Below are 18,246 nucleotides of genomic sequence, written 5' to 3'. Positions count from 1 at the left end.
GATCGAGGTCGAACTTTTTTCTTTGGCGAAGGCTCTTGGCCTTAAGGGTGTTATTTCGAACTTTTATCGAAATATTAACCCGTCGTCGTTCGATCGAGGTCGAACTCTTTTCTTTGGCGAAGTCCCTTGGCTTTAAGGGTGTTATTTCGAACTTTTATCGAAATATTAACCCGTCGTCGTTCGATTGAGGTCGAACTCTTTTTTTTAGCGAAGGCCCTTGGCCTTAAGGGTGTTATTTCGAACTTTCGTCGAAATATTAACCCGTCGTTGTTCGATCGAGGTCGAACTTTTTCTTTGGTGAAGGCCCTTGGCCTTAAGGATGTTATTTCGAACTTTCGTCGGAATATTAACCCATCGTTGTTCGATCGAGGTCGAGCTCTTTTTTTTAGCGAAGACCCTTGGCCTTAAGGGTGTTATTTCAAACTTTCGTCAAAATATTAACCCATCGTGAGTCCCGTTTTTTTGGAGAGTTGGGTATCTTCTGGGGAAGTCTAAGTTCGCCTGATTTTATTTGCATCGGGAGTGTGATGTAGGGGAGCAGGGAACGCTGCTGCTTTACTCGCACTCGTTTCACGCGCATATTAGAGTTACCCTGTCTAACTTTTTATTTTCCGGTCTGGAAATGTCATTGTTGGGCGGGCGATGAATTACACTTTGACTTGGGGAATTTCCCCCTCGTCGGCCCAACTTTTAGGTCCCTGGGAGAGCTCGTTTGGGATGCCTTCTTGGCGAGGGCGAGGGAGTACCACTCAAGAGTTGGGTTTGTTTGGTGGATGATGTTTCGGTTGTTTTGTAGTAATTTCCCTTCTTCAATTAAGTTGTTTCCTTGCTCGCTCGCCCGCGTAGTGCCCATATTATTGTTCGAGCAATCGGCAGAAGGTGGGCAAGGATGACCTTCTCCTTATTCCGATTCAATGAGTTGGAGAATGAGGGTGGATGTGTAACGTTGCTCGTTTTCGCTTGACGCTTTAATGGTTGATAGTGGTGATGTTTTCTGAATTCGGTAACCGAATTTAGCTCTCTTTCCCCTCATTTGGTCACGGGGTGCTTAATTCTCGTTTTTCGTCTCCTCTATTTTCTTTGAAACAGTTGCAAGCGTATCGTTACCGTTCTCTTTGGTGGGCGACCATGTTTCCGATTTTTGATCTAGAGAAGATTAGGAAGTTTCACTAAGAAATCCCCACAGACGGCGCCCAGTTGTTTGACCAAAAAATATTGAAATTTTTCTATTAAATCAATTAAAAAAAAGTTGAAGAGGTAAATCTTAGTCAAACATAGTAAATTCCAGATCTATAAACAAACCAGAAAATGATATATAAAATAAAGTAGAAACGGTAAATTATCAAAGCGTTTCATTTTTTCTTTCACCATTCGGTGAAGATGACTGTTATAGATATATATTGAAAGACTGTTTTTCTTCCTTTTCACTAAGGAGATTACAGATTAGAAGAATAGATTAAAGCCCCACTTTCTAGGAAGGTCTCATTCCTATATATAACCATGGAATCCTTGCCATGTATTTGGGCCCTAGCCCCCTCACACCGCGTCCATTTTCGTCGTTCGGTGAATGCGTGATTTGGAGTAAATGATGTCATCTTATCTTGTCCCATTGTTTGGATGTGGTCTTAATTGGATCGACTATAGCGGTCAAATTTTGACCAATACAGTAGGTAAAATAGATTCTTCTAAATAATGAAAGTGAATCTTAAAAAGAAAAAAGAAAATAGAATCATTTGACAAAAGCGCAAAATGGACGCGCAAAGGCAGCTAGGCGGCGACTATTGACCAATTGCCATCGTGCTTTGTAGGTCTTGATTTGGGTAAAGATGGTTAACCGTGGGACCCGCAATTGGTTCCGTTTAATTAGAATCATTAGGATTTAGGCCTTAAATTTATTTAGTACATAGCACCCGCAATCGGTTCCGTTTAATTAGAATCGTTAGGCCGTAAATTTATTTAGTACATAGCACTCGGCCCGATTCCCCTTCCCCCCAAATGATTTGATTTAATTGAGACAATTGAACTATTCAAGACTTTTATATATCTTCACAAATCTTTACGCAACTCAAGTGAAACAATATATAACTCAGCACGTGCAAGAGTGGCCGAGTTGATTGAGCAGAATTGAAATTCTCTGCATGCTTTCTTGGTTGAGTTTGTCGCACGGACTTGCCTAATACGATTTACTTCTCTAGTATAATTTGCGAACTATTTTACTAGAGCGAGATTTACTCAGAGCGCACCTGAAGAATAGTTGCCGTGAGTTTCCTAGTTTACCAATTTTTTTTTATTTATATATATATATATATATATATATATATATATATTTAACTCTATTAATGAAACCATGGTGAATACTGAAAAATAGACTAGTTTGACAACCAAAAAACATAAGAATGAAGAGGAGCAATCTGCTATACAGCTCTAAATTGATTTCATTTCTACAAAGATTTTAATTTCTAGAACTAGTGATTAATTACTTAATACCGAATCAACTTAATTATTTCATCCATTCTCTTAATAAATTATTTTTGATCATCGAGACCAAATTACGCAATCACACAATTTGACTTTTTAAATTAAAATATACCACGTGAATTATTTGAGAGATCGTTTGAAGAAAATGAAGAGCTAACATTTCATTCCAAAATATCATATTAGCAATTTGTATGCCAACGCTGTTAATTACGTTGTAAGCAGCTTAGTAATAATCGGCTACAATTACATATTTTAGTCGCTTATTACACTCTAATTTACTGCACTTTAATTGAGTTTGAGCTTTAATCGCTAGTGTTTTGCACTAATTGTGTGTTTTATGCCTTGTAGGAGTGATTCCGAGCTATGTAGATGTTATAGAATGAATTCAAGTGATTTGGAGCTTTGAAGTCTGAGTAAAAGCCCAAGGAATTAAGCCGGGATCGTGTTCGGGGATCAACAGATGATAGTTAAGAACGAACGAAGAATCGAGTAGGCATATTACGCACTGTCTAGTAAAATGCACATAACTTTTCTCTGAGAAATCCATTTGGGCTCCACAATATATGGTTGAAAAGCTAATTCAAAAGGATACAACTTTCATGTTTTACGTTTTTCCAAATTCCAAATGGTCCGCGGTCAGTTTCGCGGTCGAATCCGCGGCCGCAGATAGAACACTATGCAAAATCCACGGTCAGGTCCGCGGTCGAATCCGCAGTCGCGGACGTCCTGACCTGGAAAAGTATCCTTTTTTGCGTAGGAGAAGGTATAATTATTTGGGTCCGACCCTACTTGGTATATATGCATGAAAAATGGTATTTTGAGCACTTTTGACATACTTTTGACATAATTTAGACCTAAGGAGGCTAAGGAGACCGGGGATTCGACCTAAGGAGGCTAAGGAGACCGGGGATTCGACCTAAGGAGGCTAAGGAGACCGGGGATTCGACCTAAGGAGGCAAGAACATACCAGGAGCAAGGCGGAGAATTCTTCTACGAGTTTTTCACTTTCTTCTTCCTATTTTCATTATTGGTTATGAATTCTAGTATTGTAGTTATGCATACTATTATGAATATCTAATTTGTTATCTAGGGTTTTGATAGAACCTATTGGAGGATGATTTTCCTGTTATGTTAATATAGATTTGCCGTAGTATTTTCTCTATTTGTTCAACTACGTTATTATTGTGGTTGGTTGAAGAGCTCTCAATCGACTGTGCCTATTTAGTGTGTATTACTCAGGAGAAAGTGCATATTTAGGTAGTTGTTGAACAACATCACTCCTAACATATATGAGGGATCAATACAAAGGGTTTAAAGGTGGGATTAGGGATAACGAAATCTTGGGTGCGATCTGAGTGAGCCGTACTTAATGCCAGTTAGCGTAATTCGGGAGAATATGTCTAGTAAATTCTGGTAATTACTCGGGGGAGAGAGTTACGACAGTCAGAGCGCTCATGATCGGTAGAGAATACTTAGGCGAATTTATAAAAAATATAACAGGAAAGATTCCGACAATAGAGGAAATCATAACTCTAGACCTCCTGAATCTTGTCTTTAACCCTTTGTATCTTTAGTTGTTAATCTACTAATTTAATTTGTTAGTTAATTAGTTAAATACAAGAATCTTAATATCTATAAGTTAGAAATTGTTCAAGCTTGTCTTCTTAGTAATAGGCAACAACTGTAGCTAAGCCTTAGTTCTCAGTGGGATTCGACTCCGGACTTGTAAATTGGATTATATTTGCAATGACCACTTAGTCCTTTTTATAAGGTATAGTTGGACATGATCAAATTTTGGCGCCGTTGCTGTAGACTTAACGGTGTAGCTGTAGGTGTACATATTTCTAGGTTGCAAGTTTGAACTTTTATTTTTGTTTTCTTGTATTTGATTTTTTTTTAATTTTTATTGATGAGGCATGTCATCTTAGAATTATGAGAGTTTTGGTGTTTGTCATTCTACTTTTGATCCTCCTTATGCATATTGTGGAGGAAACCATCCAGGGCAAATTTATCAAAATATTCCCGAGAGCGAGTTTTGTGCACCAACTCGATCTTATTTGTGGAATATGTGTGGTGGTCAAGATGGTCACTTTCATGGTTGTGCTTATATTTCTTATCTTCCCCCAACCCCTTACTTTGATGGTTCTTCTTTTTCTGGTGAAGTTAATAGAAACAAAGAACCCAGGGAAACTGACCAAAAAAAGATCGAAGATATGTTAAAGTGGCTTTTGGAACTGTTTACCTTGAAAATTATAATTACAATTAGATTTGATTTTGTGGTTCTACAAATACGTGATCTGTTTTTATACTAGTTGTTAGGCAATGGATGCTAAGTATGAGACTAGGAAATAAGACAAGAACTGGAAAACAATATGTTTAAGCACACCGAGTGGCTGAGAATCGGGGCCTCAAGCCTGACTATACGGGACCTCGGGTTCGAGCTCGACACTAAGCTATGAGCAGCCGATGAAGGGCTAACAGTATTGAGAGTTTTGATGAAGGCTCTTTATGGTCAATAATGAGCAATAAATGAAGAACAATAAATGTAAGTAATGAAATCAAGAGAATATGTTTAAGTTAGAAAGCAGAGAGAATATTCTTATTCTTGTATTCAATATTGTGTGTGATATCATGTAATCTCATGCGTGCAAAGAATAATAAAGATCCCTTTTATATAGGAGGAGGGAATCCCAACATAGTATATGTGCATTTAATACAAAGAAAAGTAACTGGTACAACTACTTAGCAGTCTGGTACAAACTGGTACTATTCTTGTAGGTGTTGTCAGTTTGGGCCACGTACCTAGGGAGCTTCCCGTTTATCCATGACAACCACCGACTCACGCTACCCCAAGATCGAGTATAAAGAACCTTCTAGGTCAAAACCTCGTCCTGTCTCCCCGAGCATTCAAGGCCTTTCGAGGCGAAGTTATGGGAAAGACATAATGACCGTGAAATCGGGCTTTCCGATTTCACCCGTATACAGATAGTCCCTGCTTTTTAGAGTAAAATGATAAGAAACAATCTTGAATTCCTGCCCCTTCGATACTTCCATCACGACGGTGGTTACGCCCTATCAAGCGATTGACACGGCAAAATGAGATGTCCAAAGGTCGTGTCCGCACAGACATTAAAAGCCTTTGGATTAATTACAGTGGTTTGGCTGTCCTTTGGCCTACTCCAATGTGTATGTTAAACCTCTACAAATACTTCTTCTTTCGCTCCTTATTTTCCACTGCACCGTCAATCCCTCAAAAAGAGTTCTCCTTACCTATCCCTTGTGTTCTTTTCTGAAACGCAATCTTCATTTCCCCTCTGAAACCTTTTAACAAGAATTGCAAAAACTTACACCTCTGCTCCTCAGAAAGATGTGCCTTATTCTTCCTTGCGCCTGTCCAAGGGTAAAGCAACAATGCTCCCTCACGTTGGGGAATGCATTCCAAGGGCCTTTGAAACGACCTCCAATTTTAAGACCGGAAAAACTTTTTCGAAGTCGGGGCAATGCGAAGCCGTGTCCCAATATGTTAGTTCAATAGCAGACGTCGAAAGGGTGAAGGCCGACTGCCGCTGGGGGATGCGGTACTTGTGTAAATTCCTTCTCGAGAGTAGGACATAATGACATACAAGGTTGGTTTCCTCAGTGTGTATACTTATCCGTTTACCCTTGGCCCGGTGGGGACATCTTCGTCTCTGATAGACCCTGTGATCCTCAACTTCTGCCAACGTTATTGCGTAACCCTTGGCCAGATTCATCCTTCATTCTGGCGCATTGTTTACATGACTAGATATTATGCAAACATGATTAAGGAGATGCCCTTCACTCTCGACCACCTGATCAGAATGTATAGCCCCCGACTCTTCCATGGGGGCCTGATAAAGCTCCACTATCGGGCCCCGAGAGCCCTTTTTTCCTGCACCGACGAGGTTAGGAACGGAGGGTGGATGATCCTTTTTGTACGAGTTAGGACTTCAGACCTGATTCCAGCGGAGAGGATGCCGTTACCCGAAAAGTGGAACATGAAACGTAAGTAGATACGCTAATTAATATTCTCTTGCTTCTCTTTGGGTACATCTTCCTATGAATTGACTTCTTCCGCTGATGCAGCCGTTGCCGTGTACCCTAATACGGTTAGGGACCTCTTGGGATGGGTCAACTAGCTGGATTTGATTTTCCCATACGTTGAGCGCGTGTGGCGCGATCTGTCCCAGGCTCTATGGGAAGCCAAGGACCACGTTAAGCCTTTACTCCTGTTGTAATTGTATCTCTTAACATAACTGCTGCTGATAGCGTCCTCACTCCCTGTGTTTGTATTTTGCATTTGTGTAGGTCTAGGGAGGTCCCCCTGATGAGAGAAGCACGGCTTGGCGAAGCGGATACCCCGAGACCCGACGAAGAGAAGAAAAGACTAAGGGAATCGTCGACTGATCCTTCGAAATCCAAGAAGGCCAAAGTGGAAGAACCTAAGGTTGATTCCGCAGCCTTAACTCTAGAAGTAGTGGGGAGTCCTCGAGCTGAAGTGAAGAGAAAGATGATTACTTGATAGCATCCGAGGGAGGGGAAAACTTGATTGCCCCTTATACCGCAAAGACAGTTGCTTCCAAGTCGGAACTTGGTGCTTTCGCTGTCCAGCCTCGGGCTGAAGAGGCCTTCGAGGATACATTGGGTAAAGTCCCTAAGCTAATTGACGGCCAAAATATTCCCCGAGCTGAGGCGCATTTGGCAGGCGGTCCGGAGGAACCCAGTTCTGAAGCTCTTCAAAGATAAGAAACGACCCCGATTGATCCTATCGGTGTTATTAACGTGAGTGATTTTCCTCTGGGACCGACCTTACCTCCTAAGGAAATGCAGGATACCTAGAATAAAAAACCTTCTGATATGGGGGTGCCCATTGTAGATAAAGGTGCGCTTGAAAGGCCTTTAGCTGCACCTGAGAAAATCCCCGAGCTCGATGCCTCACTCATCCTTAGTGAGATGGACAGGCTCTGTGAGCAGGTAATTTTTGTAACCTCTGTTTGTCACCTTTATCTTTGTCTTTTTAACTTGTCTCTTTCATGGTTCCAGGCCAGAGTGCTTTATAATCAGACCTTCGCCCGGTTTCAAGTTGAGGTGAATTGCTACGGGGGTGAGAAGACTCATCTTGCTGAGTAGGTTACGTAGTTTCCGTTTGCTTTTGCCTGAATGTTTATCAGATCTCAGTGTTTTGACACATTTTATCTCATTTGCACAGTTTGAGAAGAGAGATGCCCTAATAAGCGAGGAGCTCCGAGCTAGAGACTCCGAAATTCTCAAACTCAAATGGCACGCGAGTGAGATAGCTTCTGAGGGGGATACTGTTAGTTTGTGTGAGTTCACAAAACAGTAGAGTACCTGGTCCTCTACAAGATTCTGCTGAGAATGCTAATAAAACAGTACGTAAATAAGGCAGAAGGTTTTTACGTGAAAAAATCCCACACAAGAGGATAAAAAAACCACGACCTACACATGTAGGCTTTCAATTTCACTAACTTGTAAAACCTATTACAAGCCACTCTGCAATGACTCCATTACAAAGAATTTACTCAACTAACTTGTGGTATTCTTACCACAAGCCACTTTGTGACTTCCTAGTTACAAAGACTTTTACTAACTTGTGATGCTCTCACCACAAGCCACTTTGTCACTCTACAGTTACAAAGGCTTTTGCTTATGACTAAACATAGTCACAACATAAACTCAAGGAGTTTACGGATTTACAAGAAGATTCCTAATCAAACGCTTCTAGCTAAGCAGTTTAGGAGATACAATAAGTACAATCACAAAGTTACAACTCAATTAGGACAACAACAAGCTATCTTTAGGAACTGGTCCGTAGTTGCATTCAACTTTGTTCTTCAAGTTTGTGAGGATTGATTTCTCTGTTTTTGGCAAGAAGCTTGAATAAGAAACTGAAATATTCAAGTGGTATTTTGTATAAACTCATTATAGGTACACCTTGATCATATCACTTAAAATGATGTGAGCACTTTAGTTGGTTAGATAATGAGTGGACGCTGGAAACAGTACAGTGCGACATAAATAGTACACTCAGTCACTTGGTTTTCAATTGTGTCCAATTGACTTTGTACTGCTATGAGGAAACCACAAGGGTATTAGGTCCTTGTTTGGGTTCCTAGCTCCTGAAGCTGTAGCAGTTCACCTTTAGCTGGAATCCGTTAAGCTTGCAGTAAAGTCCGGGTAGGTCAGGTCCCCTATCTGGTTCTTAACAATAAGTTTGTTAGATCATCAAAACATAAGGCAAGAACATTTAAAACATATCAATTTTCCCCTTTTAATGATGAGAAACTAAACATTTATAGAGTGGATTTAAATCAGTAAGAACCAGATTAAGTAGCAGGCATAGGTTCCCTCTGACTATATGCCCTTTCGGAACACATGTGTTCCCCTGAGTTGATGGCCATATTATTTTCCCCCTTTTGGAATCATTAAAAAAACACAAACAGAATAATAACACAAAGAAGTCCAGCTAAGCTAACTCATGCCACATATATGCACACAAGCATGATAGAGAATAGAAACACAGAAGTAAAGTACTGATATAATAAAAGAGAATAGAGTTAATATTAATAAAAGGCAATATTGGACTTGTTAAACGGGAGCAGTAGTGTTTCATCCCAACCACATAAAAAAAGAAAACAAAAACATCTGCCAAAACAACAAAAAACTTAACAAACATTTCCAGAAACTGGTCACTGAAGGGGTTAGGGGGCACTAGGAGTAAAGGGCTTGGAAGCTGCAACAAGTGTTTGGAGAACGAGGTCTATTCGGGCATTTCCCTACTTTTTCTCAGTGAGCAGTTATGCTTTCAGGTTCTCTACTTTCGCCCTGAGATCAGCATTCTCCTTTGTGAAACGAGCTACTTCATCATTTGACACGGGAACCCCTTGGGCTTGCTGACCTTCCAGGATAGCATTCCTGGACTTCAACCGACGTATTTCCTCAACTGCACTATTCTGAGTATTAATAAGCTGTGAGATGGTTGATGTACTTCCTACCCCCCCATTTTTTTCTATGCACTCGCATTCTTCCAAAATTGTCTGTGAGAAAGTGTGCTTCCTAGTCCCCACCTTGCCTGTCCCCAGTGGCACTTCAAAGAATTTGAACACTTAACTAAGCAGGAACCCATAGGGAAGGCCATGATTACCATCTTTGAATGTGGAAACCTTTTGCATGTATTCAATCATAATAGTAGGCAGACTCATAGGAGTAAAACTATCCAGTTGCTCCATCTAGAACATGTCAGACTTAGAAGTTATTGACCTCCTCTTAGCTCGAGGCAATAGAACTTTGTTAACCAATTCGAACAACAGCTGATAGATAGGGAGTAGTGATCGAAGCCTACCCTGCACTACTATTGAGTAGCGAGAGAGGGTCAAAGTAGATTTTACCCGATTTAGGGTCGGGATCGATTTCCACAGAGAGCTAGATGTTAGAGTCGGGTATCTATCTAATTTAGAGTTGGGTATGTGTTCCAAATTACACTTCTAAACATTTTTGGGTTTTTTTACTTCTACTTTTATCAAACTACAATGGTAAATTAAACTAGAATAAGCTATGTGTAAAATGTTGCGGGTTGTTCAAATGGTTTAAAAGGCACTAGGGTAGTAACTTTCACCTAGGTGGTCAATTGACAGATACTTGTGTCTAAGGCATGATTGACATATTTGGGGAGTATGATATTACCGTTGCACGATTTTACCCACTCTACACCTCTCGATGGTTCAAGTGATTTGCCCAAATTGACTTTCTCAAGGCTAATTGGGTATGCAAATTTGCACAAGCAATCAAAGTTCAAGTCGGGTATTACTCTCTCGAGGTTTAACCCTTTAATTGGGGCTATAAATCTCTTGAGTACGCCCCAATTCCTTGTTGGACCAATTTCAGAGACTCAAGCTCTCTTTCTCAAGAAGAGCTCAAGTCAACTAAACACAAACTAGTGTTTGCAACCACTAATTCAGCAATTAAACATGAAATTAGCCCAAATATCAAACACCCATAGTCAATCTAGCCCTAAAACACAAGACCCATCAATTACCCACACTAGGGTTGAGCCACAACCCTAGCTTATGGGTTTAGCTACTCATAATTAAAGAAGAAAAGCACGAAATAGATGAACAAAAACTCATATGAATTAATTATTAAGATAAACAAGAAGATTCAATGTAGATAAAATTGCTCAAAATAGCTAAAATATTCGAACTCACGAGCGCAGCTCTTAGCTAAAACTATCTGATGACCTAAAAATGGAAAAAAAAACTATTTATACTAAGCTGAAAAATCTAGACAAAAATACCCCTACAGGGCTAGTGCGGACCGCACAAAATCACGTGCGACCGCACTAAGGCTTTTGACATAAAAATCCATCTCTGTGAACTCAGGCAATGCAGACCGCACAGAATGGAGTGCAACCGTAGAGGCTTCTAGTGCAGTCCGCATGAAATGGAGCGCAGATCACATTGGCTTGAAACTCGTAATTGGCAACTCTCTGATCCTTCTTACTACGGACCACACTAAATCGAGTGTGGCCGCATTGATCCCAGTGCAGACCGCACAAAACCTAGTGCGGTTGCATTGCCCTTTTTGCCTGAATATCATACTCTCTGAACCTCACTTGTGCAGACCGCACAGAATGGTGTGAGGCCGCACTGGCCTTGCTTTGTATGAGCTTTGTCTTGTCTTGATACTTGTGCAAGTTTCACTCCTTTTGAGCTGATCTTTGACACCTTGTGACCTTGTTGATCAAACCTGCAATCAAGCACAACTTGTGAGCCTTTGGGACTATTTTGTACACATTTCTAATCAAAACTTAAGCAAGAAGGAGTATAAAATGTAGCTAAATCCCTAGTTATCAAGTAGCACTTTCTTATGGATCTAGTCCCCCTTCTGGTTTGCATTGTCTTTTACCACGACATTTATGAAGTTAAACTGACACACATCTTTTACACTGGACACACCAGCTGTAGGAACTTTAAGAATCTCTCCAAGCAACATTACATCGAACATGATGTCCACTCCATTGACAAAAGCACAAACTTGAGCATTTCCAAAATTTGGTGCATCCCAGCCATCTCAGAGATTGCTGGGTCAAACGTACGACCCAACAGAACTTTTTGATGCCTTAGGCGTTCAGAGCCTAGGATAACTTCACTTCTCATTCTCTTCACAGAACCAGGTTCTTCAAAAATTTCAGACTTATGTTTGACGGACTTCTCTCTATTGAATTTTCCTTTTCCCTTGGATTTGACTAACACATCCTCATCAGACATCGAGAACTCACTCACCACCTCCTTTATCTTGGACCTAGAGGTTGACCCTTTCTCTATTGAAGCAGGCTTTTTCTTTTTCAAAGACCGTCTAACAAGTGAACCAGGTTCATCTGGGGTTTCCTCCTCCACCTCTACTACAGGGATTGCCTTATCACTTACAAGTACACTACCTTTCACCAACTTTTTTCTTTTCTTCTTACTACTCTTCTTGCTCTTTTGAAGGGTAGAATCGTAGGCCACCTTAACTTGAAGCCTGGTAGTAGGGCATTTGGTTTCAGACTCAGGGGTGGACACAACCCTCCGCTTACTTATGAATGCATCAAGAGCCACATTATTCAGGTCTTCTTCATCACTGGATCTCATTTCAGGTACTTAAATTTCCAAGGGCACAACAGCGAATGCAGGAACAGAACTGTCTTGGGAATGAGAGCCCTGACCTGGGTCCTTCGGAGAGGGATCAGGTTCCTCATGTGATGCCCCAGTAGTATCTGCTAGTGCATCCCTTTCAATAGTTACAATGGCCCCTTCGTCCCCCACACCTTGTACTTCATTTTTCTGAGAGGTGATCTCATGCATCACACCATCAGCAAACACCATAAACACGGTTACAACATTTTTTTCCTCCTCAAATGGTGCTACTACCACCATGTAATTGGTAGGAACGATGGCATAAATCTTTGGGACCTCAGGGTTTTGACCGTGTTCTCCACTTGGTCTTTGACTGGTGGGAACCTCAAATGATGGGGAGGACAGAACAATAGTTTTAAGGGTTTCTGAATTAGGAAGAGACTGGGAAACTGAGTGAAGTGTGACTTTAGCGGTAGGAGTAATAGTGGGCGAGGAAGGCTCAATGGGAGTGGAAGGCTCCATAGGTTGATCAGTAGTAGTTGCGACTGAGGTAGGGAGATCGGAAGTTGTCTCAGCCATTGAAAAAGTGGTGTGACGATACTTTTGGAAAATTCTAATGTAAGGCTTATGGTTAGGAAGATCAGAAGAAAGTGTTTTTAAGAGGAGAGGATAATTATGAAGAGAGAGAAATAGGCACCGGTTCTGAAACGACGGTTGGGCGTGGAGAATTGCAATGTTTCAGAGGGAGATGGAACGATTTGAAATGAAGAGACGTGACAGCAGGATCTAAAAAGTTGAATGACATTGCAGTTGTGTTTTGTACCCTTTTTAAGACGTGTATTAAAGGATGCACAGAACTACTAACCTTTGGTACAAGAACTAGATTCTTTACCCTTTATTTGAAAGAATCAATCCTCTTTTATCATTCATGCACTGCATCTACAGCTTCTATACTCATCATGCATGTTTACCTGCAATGGTATTGAAGTGAGTTAGACATGGCCAGAAAACACTTTTAGCCAGTTATTTCTTGAAGGTGATTTTCATAGCTAGATAAAAAGGAATCAGGTTCTCAATTGGGCTTTAAAAGCCCCAACTTCACTTTGTTTCTTTCAAACTGTTCCCTACTTGGCACCTTGGTGAAAATGTCTACAATTTGATCTTCTGTGCTGCAAAACTTCATACATATCAACCCTTTCTCCACATTGTCCCTTAGAAAGTGATGCCTCACATCAATATGTTTTGTCTTTTTGTGTTGAGCTGGATTCTTGGCCATGTTGAGTGCACTGGTGTTGTCACATAGAAGGGGCACACTCTCAGTGAGTACCCCAAAGTCCTCCAGTTGCTGCTTGATCCATAAAAGTTGAGCACAACTGGATGCTGCGGCTACATATTCAGTTTCAGCTGTTGAAAGGGCCACTGAATTTTGTTTCCTTGTGCCCCAAGAGATAAGACATAACCTAAGAAGTGAGCCATTCCAGAAGTGCTTTTCCTGTCCATAAGATAACCTGTATAATCGGTATCAGCATACCCAATCAGATTAAAGCTGTCACTTTATGGATAATACAGCACCAAGTCCTGTGTTCCTTTGAGATATCTCAGTATTTTTCTGGCAGCCTTCAAGTGAGATTCTTTGGGATTTGATTGAAACCTTGCACGTAGCCCCACACTAAAAACAATATCAGGTCTACTGGTAGTGAGATAGAGGAGAGACCCAATAATGCCTCTATACATGGTTTGATTCACAGGAGATCCAGTTTCATCCATGTCCAGTCGAGTGGCAGTAGCAATGGGAGTGTCTGTCACTTTTGATGCTTCCATGTCAAACCTCTTAAAGAGCTCCCTAATGTATTTTTGCTGACAAATGGATATACCCTTTGGGGATTGTTTTACTAGAAGACCCAAGAAGAAGTTCAGTTCCCCCATCATGCTTATTTCAAATTCACTTCCCATGAGTTTTGCAAATTCTTCACACAGAGAATCAACTATTGCTCAAAAAATGATATCATCAACATAGACCTGAAAAATGAGCAGGTTCCTTCCTCGTTTCTTTAAGAAAAGAGTGTTGTCAATTTTCCCTCTTTTAAAGCCATTTTCCAAGAGGAACTTTGACAACATTTCGTACTAAGCTCGAGGAGCTTACTTTAGCCCGTACAAAGCTTTGTCCAGTTTAAACACATATTTAGGGTGCTCATGACATTCAAACCCTGGGGGTTGCTTCACATAGACTTCTTACTTAAGGAGTCCATTCAAAAATGCACTCTTGACATCCATTTAGAACAAAGTGAATTCCATATGAGATGCAAAAGCAATTAGAATTCTAATAGCTTCCATGCGAGCCACTGGAGCAAACATTTCATCATAGTCAATCCCTTCCTCCTTCTGATTGTAGCCTTGGACCACTAGCCTGGCCTTGTTCCTTGTGGTAATTTCATGTTAATCAAGCTTGTTTCTGAATACCTACCTGGTTCCTATAATGGTTCGATCTGGGGGTTTAGGTACCAGGTGATACACATTGTTTCTCTGAAACTGATGTAGCTCGTCTTGCATGGCTGTAATCCAATCTGCATCTTTCAAGGCTTCCTTGATATTTTTGGGTTCTATCTGGGAGCGAAAGATTGAGAAGGCAAGTGAATTTCTAGCTCTTGACCTGGTTTGTACTCCGAAATCTAGAGGAGTAATAATGTTGTCCATTGGATGAGAGCTTTGGTGTCTAGATTCCTGAGGTTCATTGTGAGAGGAACAAGGTATGTTTGGCTAATTTTCCTCTGTCCTTCTCTCAGGTGCTATCCCTGAACTGCATCAACCACTCTTTCTTTAGCTTCAGTGGTTGTAATTGAAGTGCTTGGTTCTATTGAAGATGAGGCAACATTGTCTTCATTTAGCTCCTTTACTTGACTCATCATATCTGCCTTTTCATTTGTCATGTTAATGACTTCACCACTAGTAAGGTTTCTCCATCTTGATCTTCCTCAGCACTCTTCTCACAGGATGGATAAGACTCATCAAAAATAACATGGACACTTTTCTCCATACATTGAGCCTGCTTATTATATATCTCGTAAGCGTTGCTTTGAAAAGAGTAACCCAAAAATATTCCTTCATCACTCTTGGTATCGAATTTACCAAGCTGATTCTTTCTATTGTTGAGAACATAACATTTGCACCCAAATGTTCTTAGGTGAGTTATCTTGGGTTTTCTTCCATTCAACAATTCATACGGGGTTTTGTTCAGAAGTGATCTGATCATGCACCTGTTCACCAAGTAGCAGGCAGTGTTAACAACTTCAGCCTAGAAGTTCTTTGCAATTCCACTGTCGGTCAGCATTGTTCTTGCCATTTCTTCCAGAGTTCTGTTCTTCCTTTCTACTACTCCATTTTGTTGGGGAGTTCTGGGAGCTGAGAAGTTGTGAGTGATGCCATTTTTATTTCAGAATTCATCAAATTTGACATTGTAAAATTCTGTCCCATGATCTGATCTAATGCATGCGACTCTAGACTCCATCTTTACCTGGATTTTCTTCACAAAGGCCCAAACACCTCAACAGTTTCATCTTTGGTTCTGAGAAATAGAGTCCATGTGAATCTGGAGTAGTCATCCACTATCACAAAAATGTATCTTTTTCCTCCTCTGCATTGCACTCTCATAGGTCCACATAGATCCATATGCAGAAGCTCTAGTGGCCTTGAGGTGCTCACATCTCTTTTAGACTTAAAAGAGGACTTCACATATTTTCCTCTAGCACAGGCATCACAGACCATTTGCATCTTGAATTTTGACATAGGCAGACCATGGACCAGGTCCTTCTGAATTAGTTTGTTCAAAAAAGAAATACTTGCATGCCCAGTCTTCTGTGCCATAGTTTATCATCATCATCAACAACTTTCAGACAACTCAGATCACCACTTTATAAGGACTCGAAATCAACAACATAGATGTTCTTGTATCTTTTGTCCACAAGTACTATTTCACCGGTCACAAGATTAGTGACTTTACATATTTTGGACAAGAATTCCACCTTGTTTCCTTTATAACAGATTTGAGAGACACTCAAGAAACTGTACTTAAGGCCATTGACGTAGCACACATTTTTAATGGAATTAGTGAGTGACTTCCCAACTTTTCCAACTCCTTGAATGTATCCCTTTTTTCCATTACCAAAGGATACACTCCCTCCTTGCAGGGCTTTTAGTGAAAGAAAATCCATGGTATTCCCAGTCATATGCTTTGAACACCCACTATCCATGAACCATTGTTGACCGCTTCCTTTCACTGTTCCCTGCACAAGAGATTAAGAGTTAGTTTTAGGAACCCAAGCAAGTTTGGGTCCCTTGTAGTAGGAAAACGGATAAATAAGAGTTCTCTTAGTCCATGCAGGTAATGTGCATTTTTTGTGAGTGGAACCTGGTCCCTCTTTTATAATCACCTTTTCGGCAAACACTTTGTTTTTCTGAACCGATTGATTCTTGGCCTGGACATCTTTCTTGAAGTGCCCAGTGTTCCCACATTGGGTACAAGGCCAGTTATCAGAGATAGTGACGTACTTGTTGTGAGGTTTGTGAGGAGTTTTATCCTTTTGGAACCCTATTCCCTGCTTGTTTTCAAATTTATTAGTATACAAAGCAGTGGTAGCTTCTAAGGACTAGGTCCACTTTAGGGACTTTTCAAGATCATTCTTTACTCTTTCCAGATTAGTTTGGAGTTGCTCGTTTTTCTCAATTTCTGCACACATCCTAGATCTTATAGCTTTCGCCTCATTTTCAAGCCTAATATGTTCCTCACTGGTTATCTTCTTTCCCTTTCCAGAATTTTCAGGTTTTTGACTTAGTCCATGGTTTCACTATTGTTTCCCTTAGGTCTGTAATTTCTGTCAATAGATCATCCTTTTCTTTTCTGAGGATTTCAATAGTTTTCTTATGGCCAGTAACTACAGCCACTAAGTCGTCTCTAGTTTGTTCAGATTCTCCTAATTCTAAGGTCAAAGAATCCCTATCCTCTACAAGACTATGAAAAGCAGTGATTAATACATCAACTAAAGACATGAGTTTTTTTGGAGAATAAGATTTCAGATTTCTCTGAACATCCTTGAAATTTACCTCTTTGTTGCCATTGTCTTCATCATCATCTAATTGAGCCATCAAAGCAAAAGTTGAGTCATATCCAATCTCCTCGCCTTCAACTGCCATCATGGAACTATCACCAGTATCAAGTTCATCTTCAGACTCACTAGAGGAATTCCCCCATACTGCAAGAGCCTGTCTCATCATATTGTCAGCAGATCATTTTCTCTTGAACATGAAGGGAACCGGGTTCACATTAGTTGTTTTCTCATGGTAGTTCTTGGAGAATTCTTGCTTCAAGAGAGGACAGTCTTTCATAAAGTGTCCAGGCTTTCCACACTTGTAACAAAGATCACAGTTTTTTGGTCTGTTAGAGTCGTCCCTTTTTAGCATTTCTCCATTCCTTCTGACCATCTTCTGAAATCTTTTGGTTAAGTAAGCTATGTCATTGTCTTCCTCACTTGAATCATTGTTATCAACTGTAAGTACCAGGTTTTTTTCCTTCTTTGGTTCTCTTCTTTCACTGTCTATCTTTCTCTTCAACTCATTGGTCTTCAAGTTTCCGATCAGCTCTTTTATGGTCAGCTCCTGTAAGTCCTTTGATTCAGTAATAGCATTCACTTTGCTTTCCCAAGAGCTAGGCAGAAAGCTGAGGATTTTCCTCACTAGCTTATTTCTAGGAATAGTTTCACCAAGTGAGTGTAACTCATTTATGATGGAAGTGAATCTTGTGTGCATATCTTGAATGGATTCATCGTCCCTCATTTTGAAGAGTTAATACTCGGTAGTGAGCAAATAAATCTTAGACTATTTTACTTGTGTAGTTCCCTCATGAGCTGTTTGCAAAGCTTCCTATATCTCCTTGGCAGTGTCACAGGTGGAGATTCTATTGTACTCTTCAGGTCCTATTCCACATACTAGAATTTTCTTGGCACAAAAATTCTTCTCCACAGTTTTCTTGTCTACTTCAGTGTACTCTTTGCTGGTTTTTGCCATTGAAAATGGAAGTTCCTCTAGTACCTTGGTTGGAACATAAGGACCATTGCATATGATATCC

General features: G+C 40.4%; 1 protein-coding gene across 1 annotated transcript; it reads right to left on the bottom strand.

The window, feature by feature from the left end:
* Positions 1-16,036: 16,036 nt before the first annotated feature.
* Positions 16,037-17,396, bottom strand: LOC138885462 (uncharacterized). Its single transcript, XM_070166413.1, has 4 exons — positions 17,303-17,396; positions 16,971-17,254; positions 16,556-16,720; positions 16,037-16,408 (listed from the first exon to the last, which is right to left on the bottom strand). Exons 1-4 carry the CDS (start codon positions 17,394-17,396, stop codon positions 16,037-16,039), a joined length of 915 nt encoding a protein of 304 aa, XP_070022514.1.
* Positions 17,397-18,246: the final 850 nt, after the last annotated feature.

Source organism: Nicotiana sylvestris, chromosome 2, assembly GCF_000393655.2.
Source record: "Nicotiana sylvestris chromosome 2, ASM39365v2, whole genome shotgun sequence".
NCBI classification, from domain to species: Eukaryota; Viridiplantae; Streptophyta; class Magnoliopsida; order Solanales; family Solanaceae; genus Nicotiana; species Nicotiana sylvestris.
Note: the sequence above shows the minus strand (reverse complement) of the source record. Positions and strands in the feature narration are given on the sequence as shown.

Coding starts and splice junctions, on each gene's coding strand:
- LOC138885462 (XM_070166413.1), bottom strand. CDS start 17,396: ATGATGAGACAGGCTCTTGCAGTATGGGGGAATTCCTCTAGTGAGTCT. Junction 16,721..16,970: donor CAGACCTAAGGGAAACAATA/GTGAAACCATGG, acceptor GAAAACAAGCAG/GGAATAGGGTTCCAAAAGGA. Junction 16,409..16,555: donor ACAAAGTGTTTGCCGAAAAG/GTGATTATAAAA, acceptor TCTCTTGTGCAG/GGAACAGTGAAAGGAAGCGG.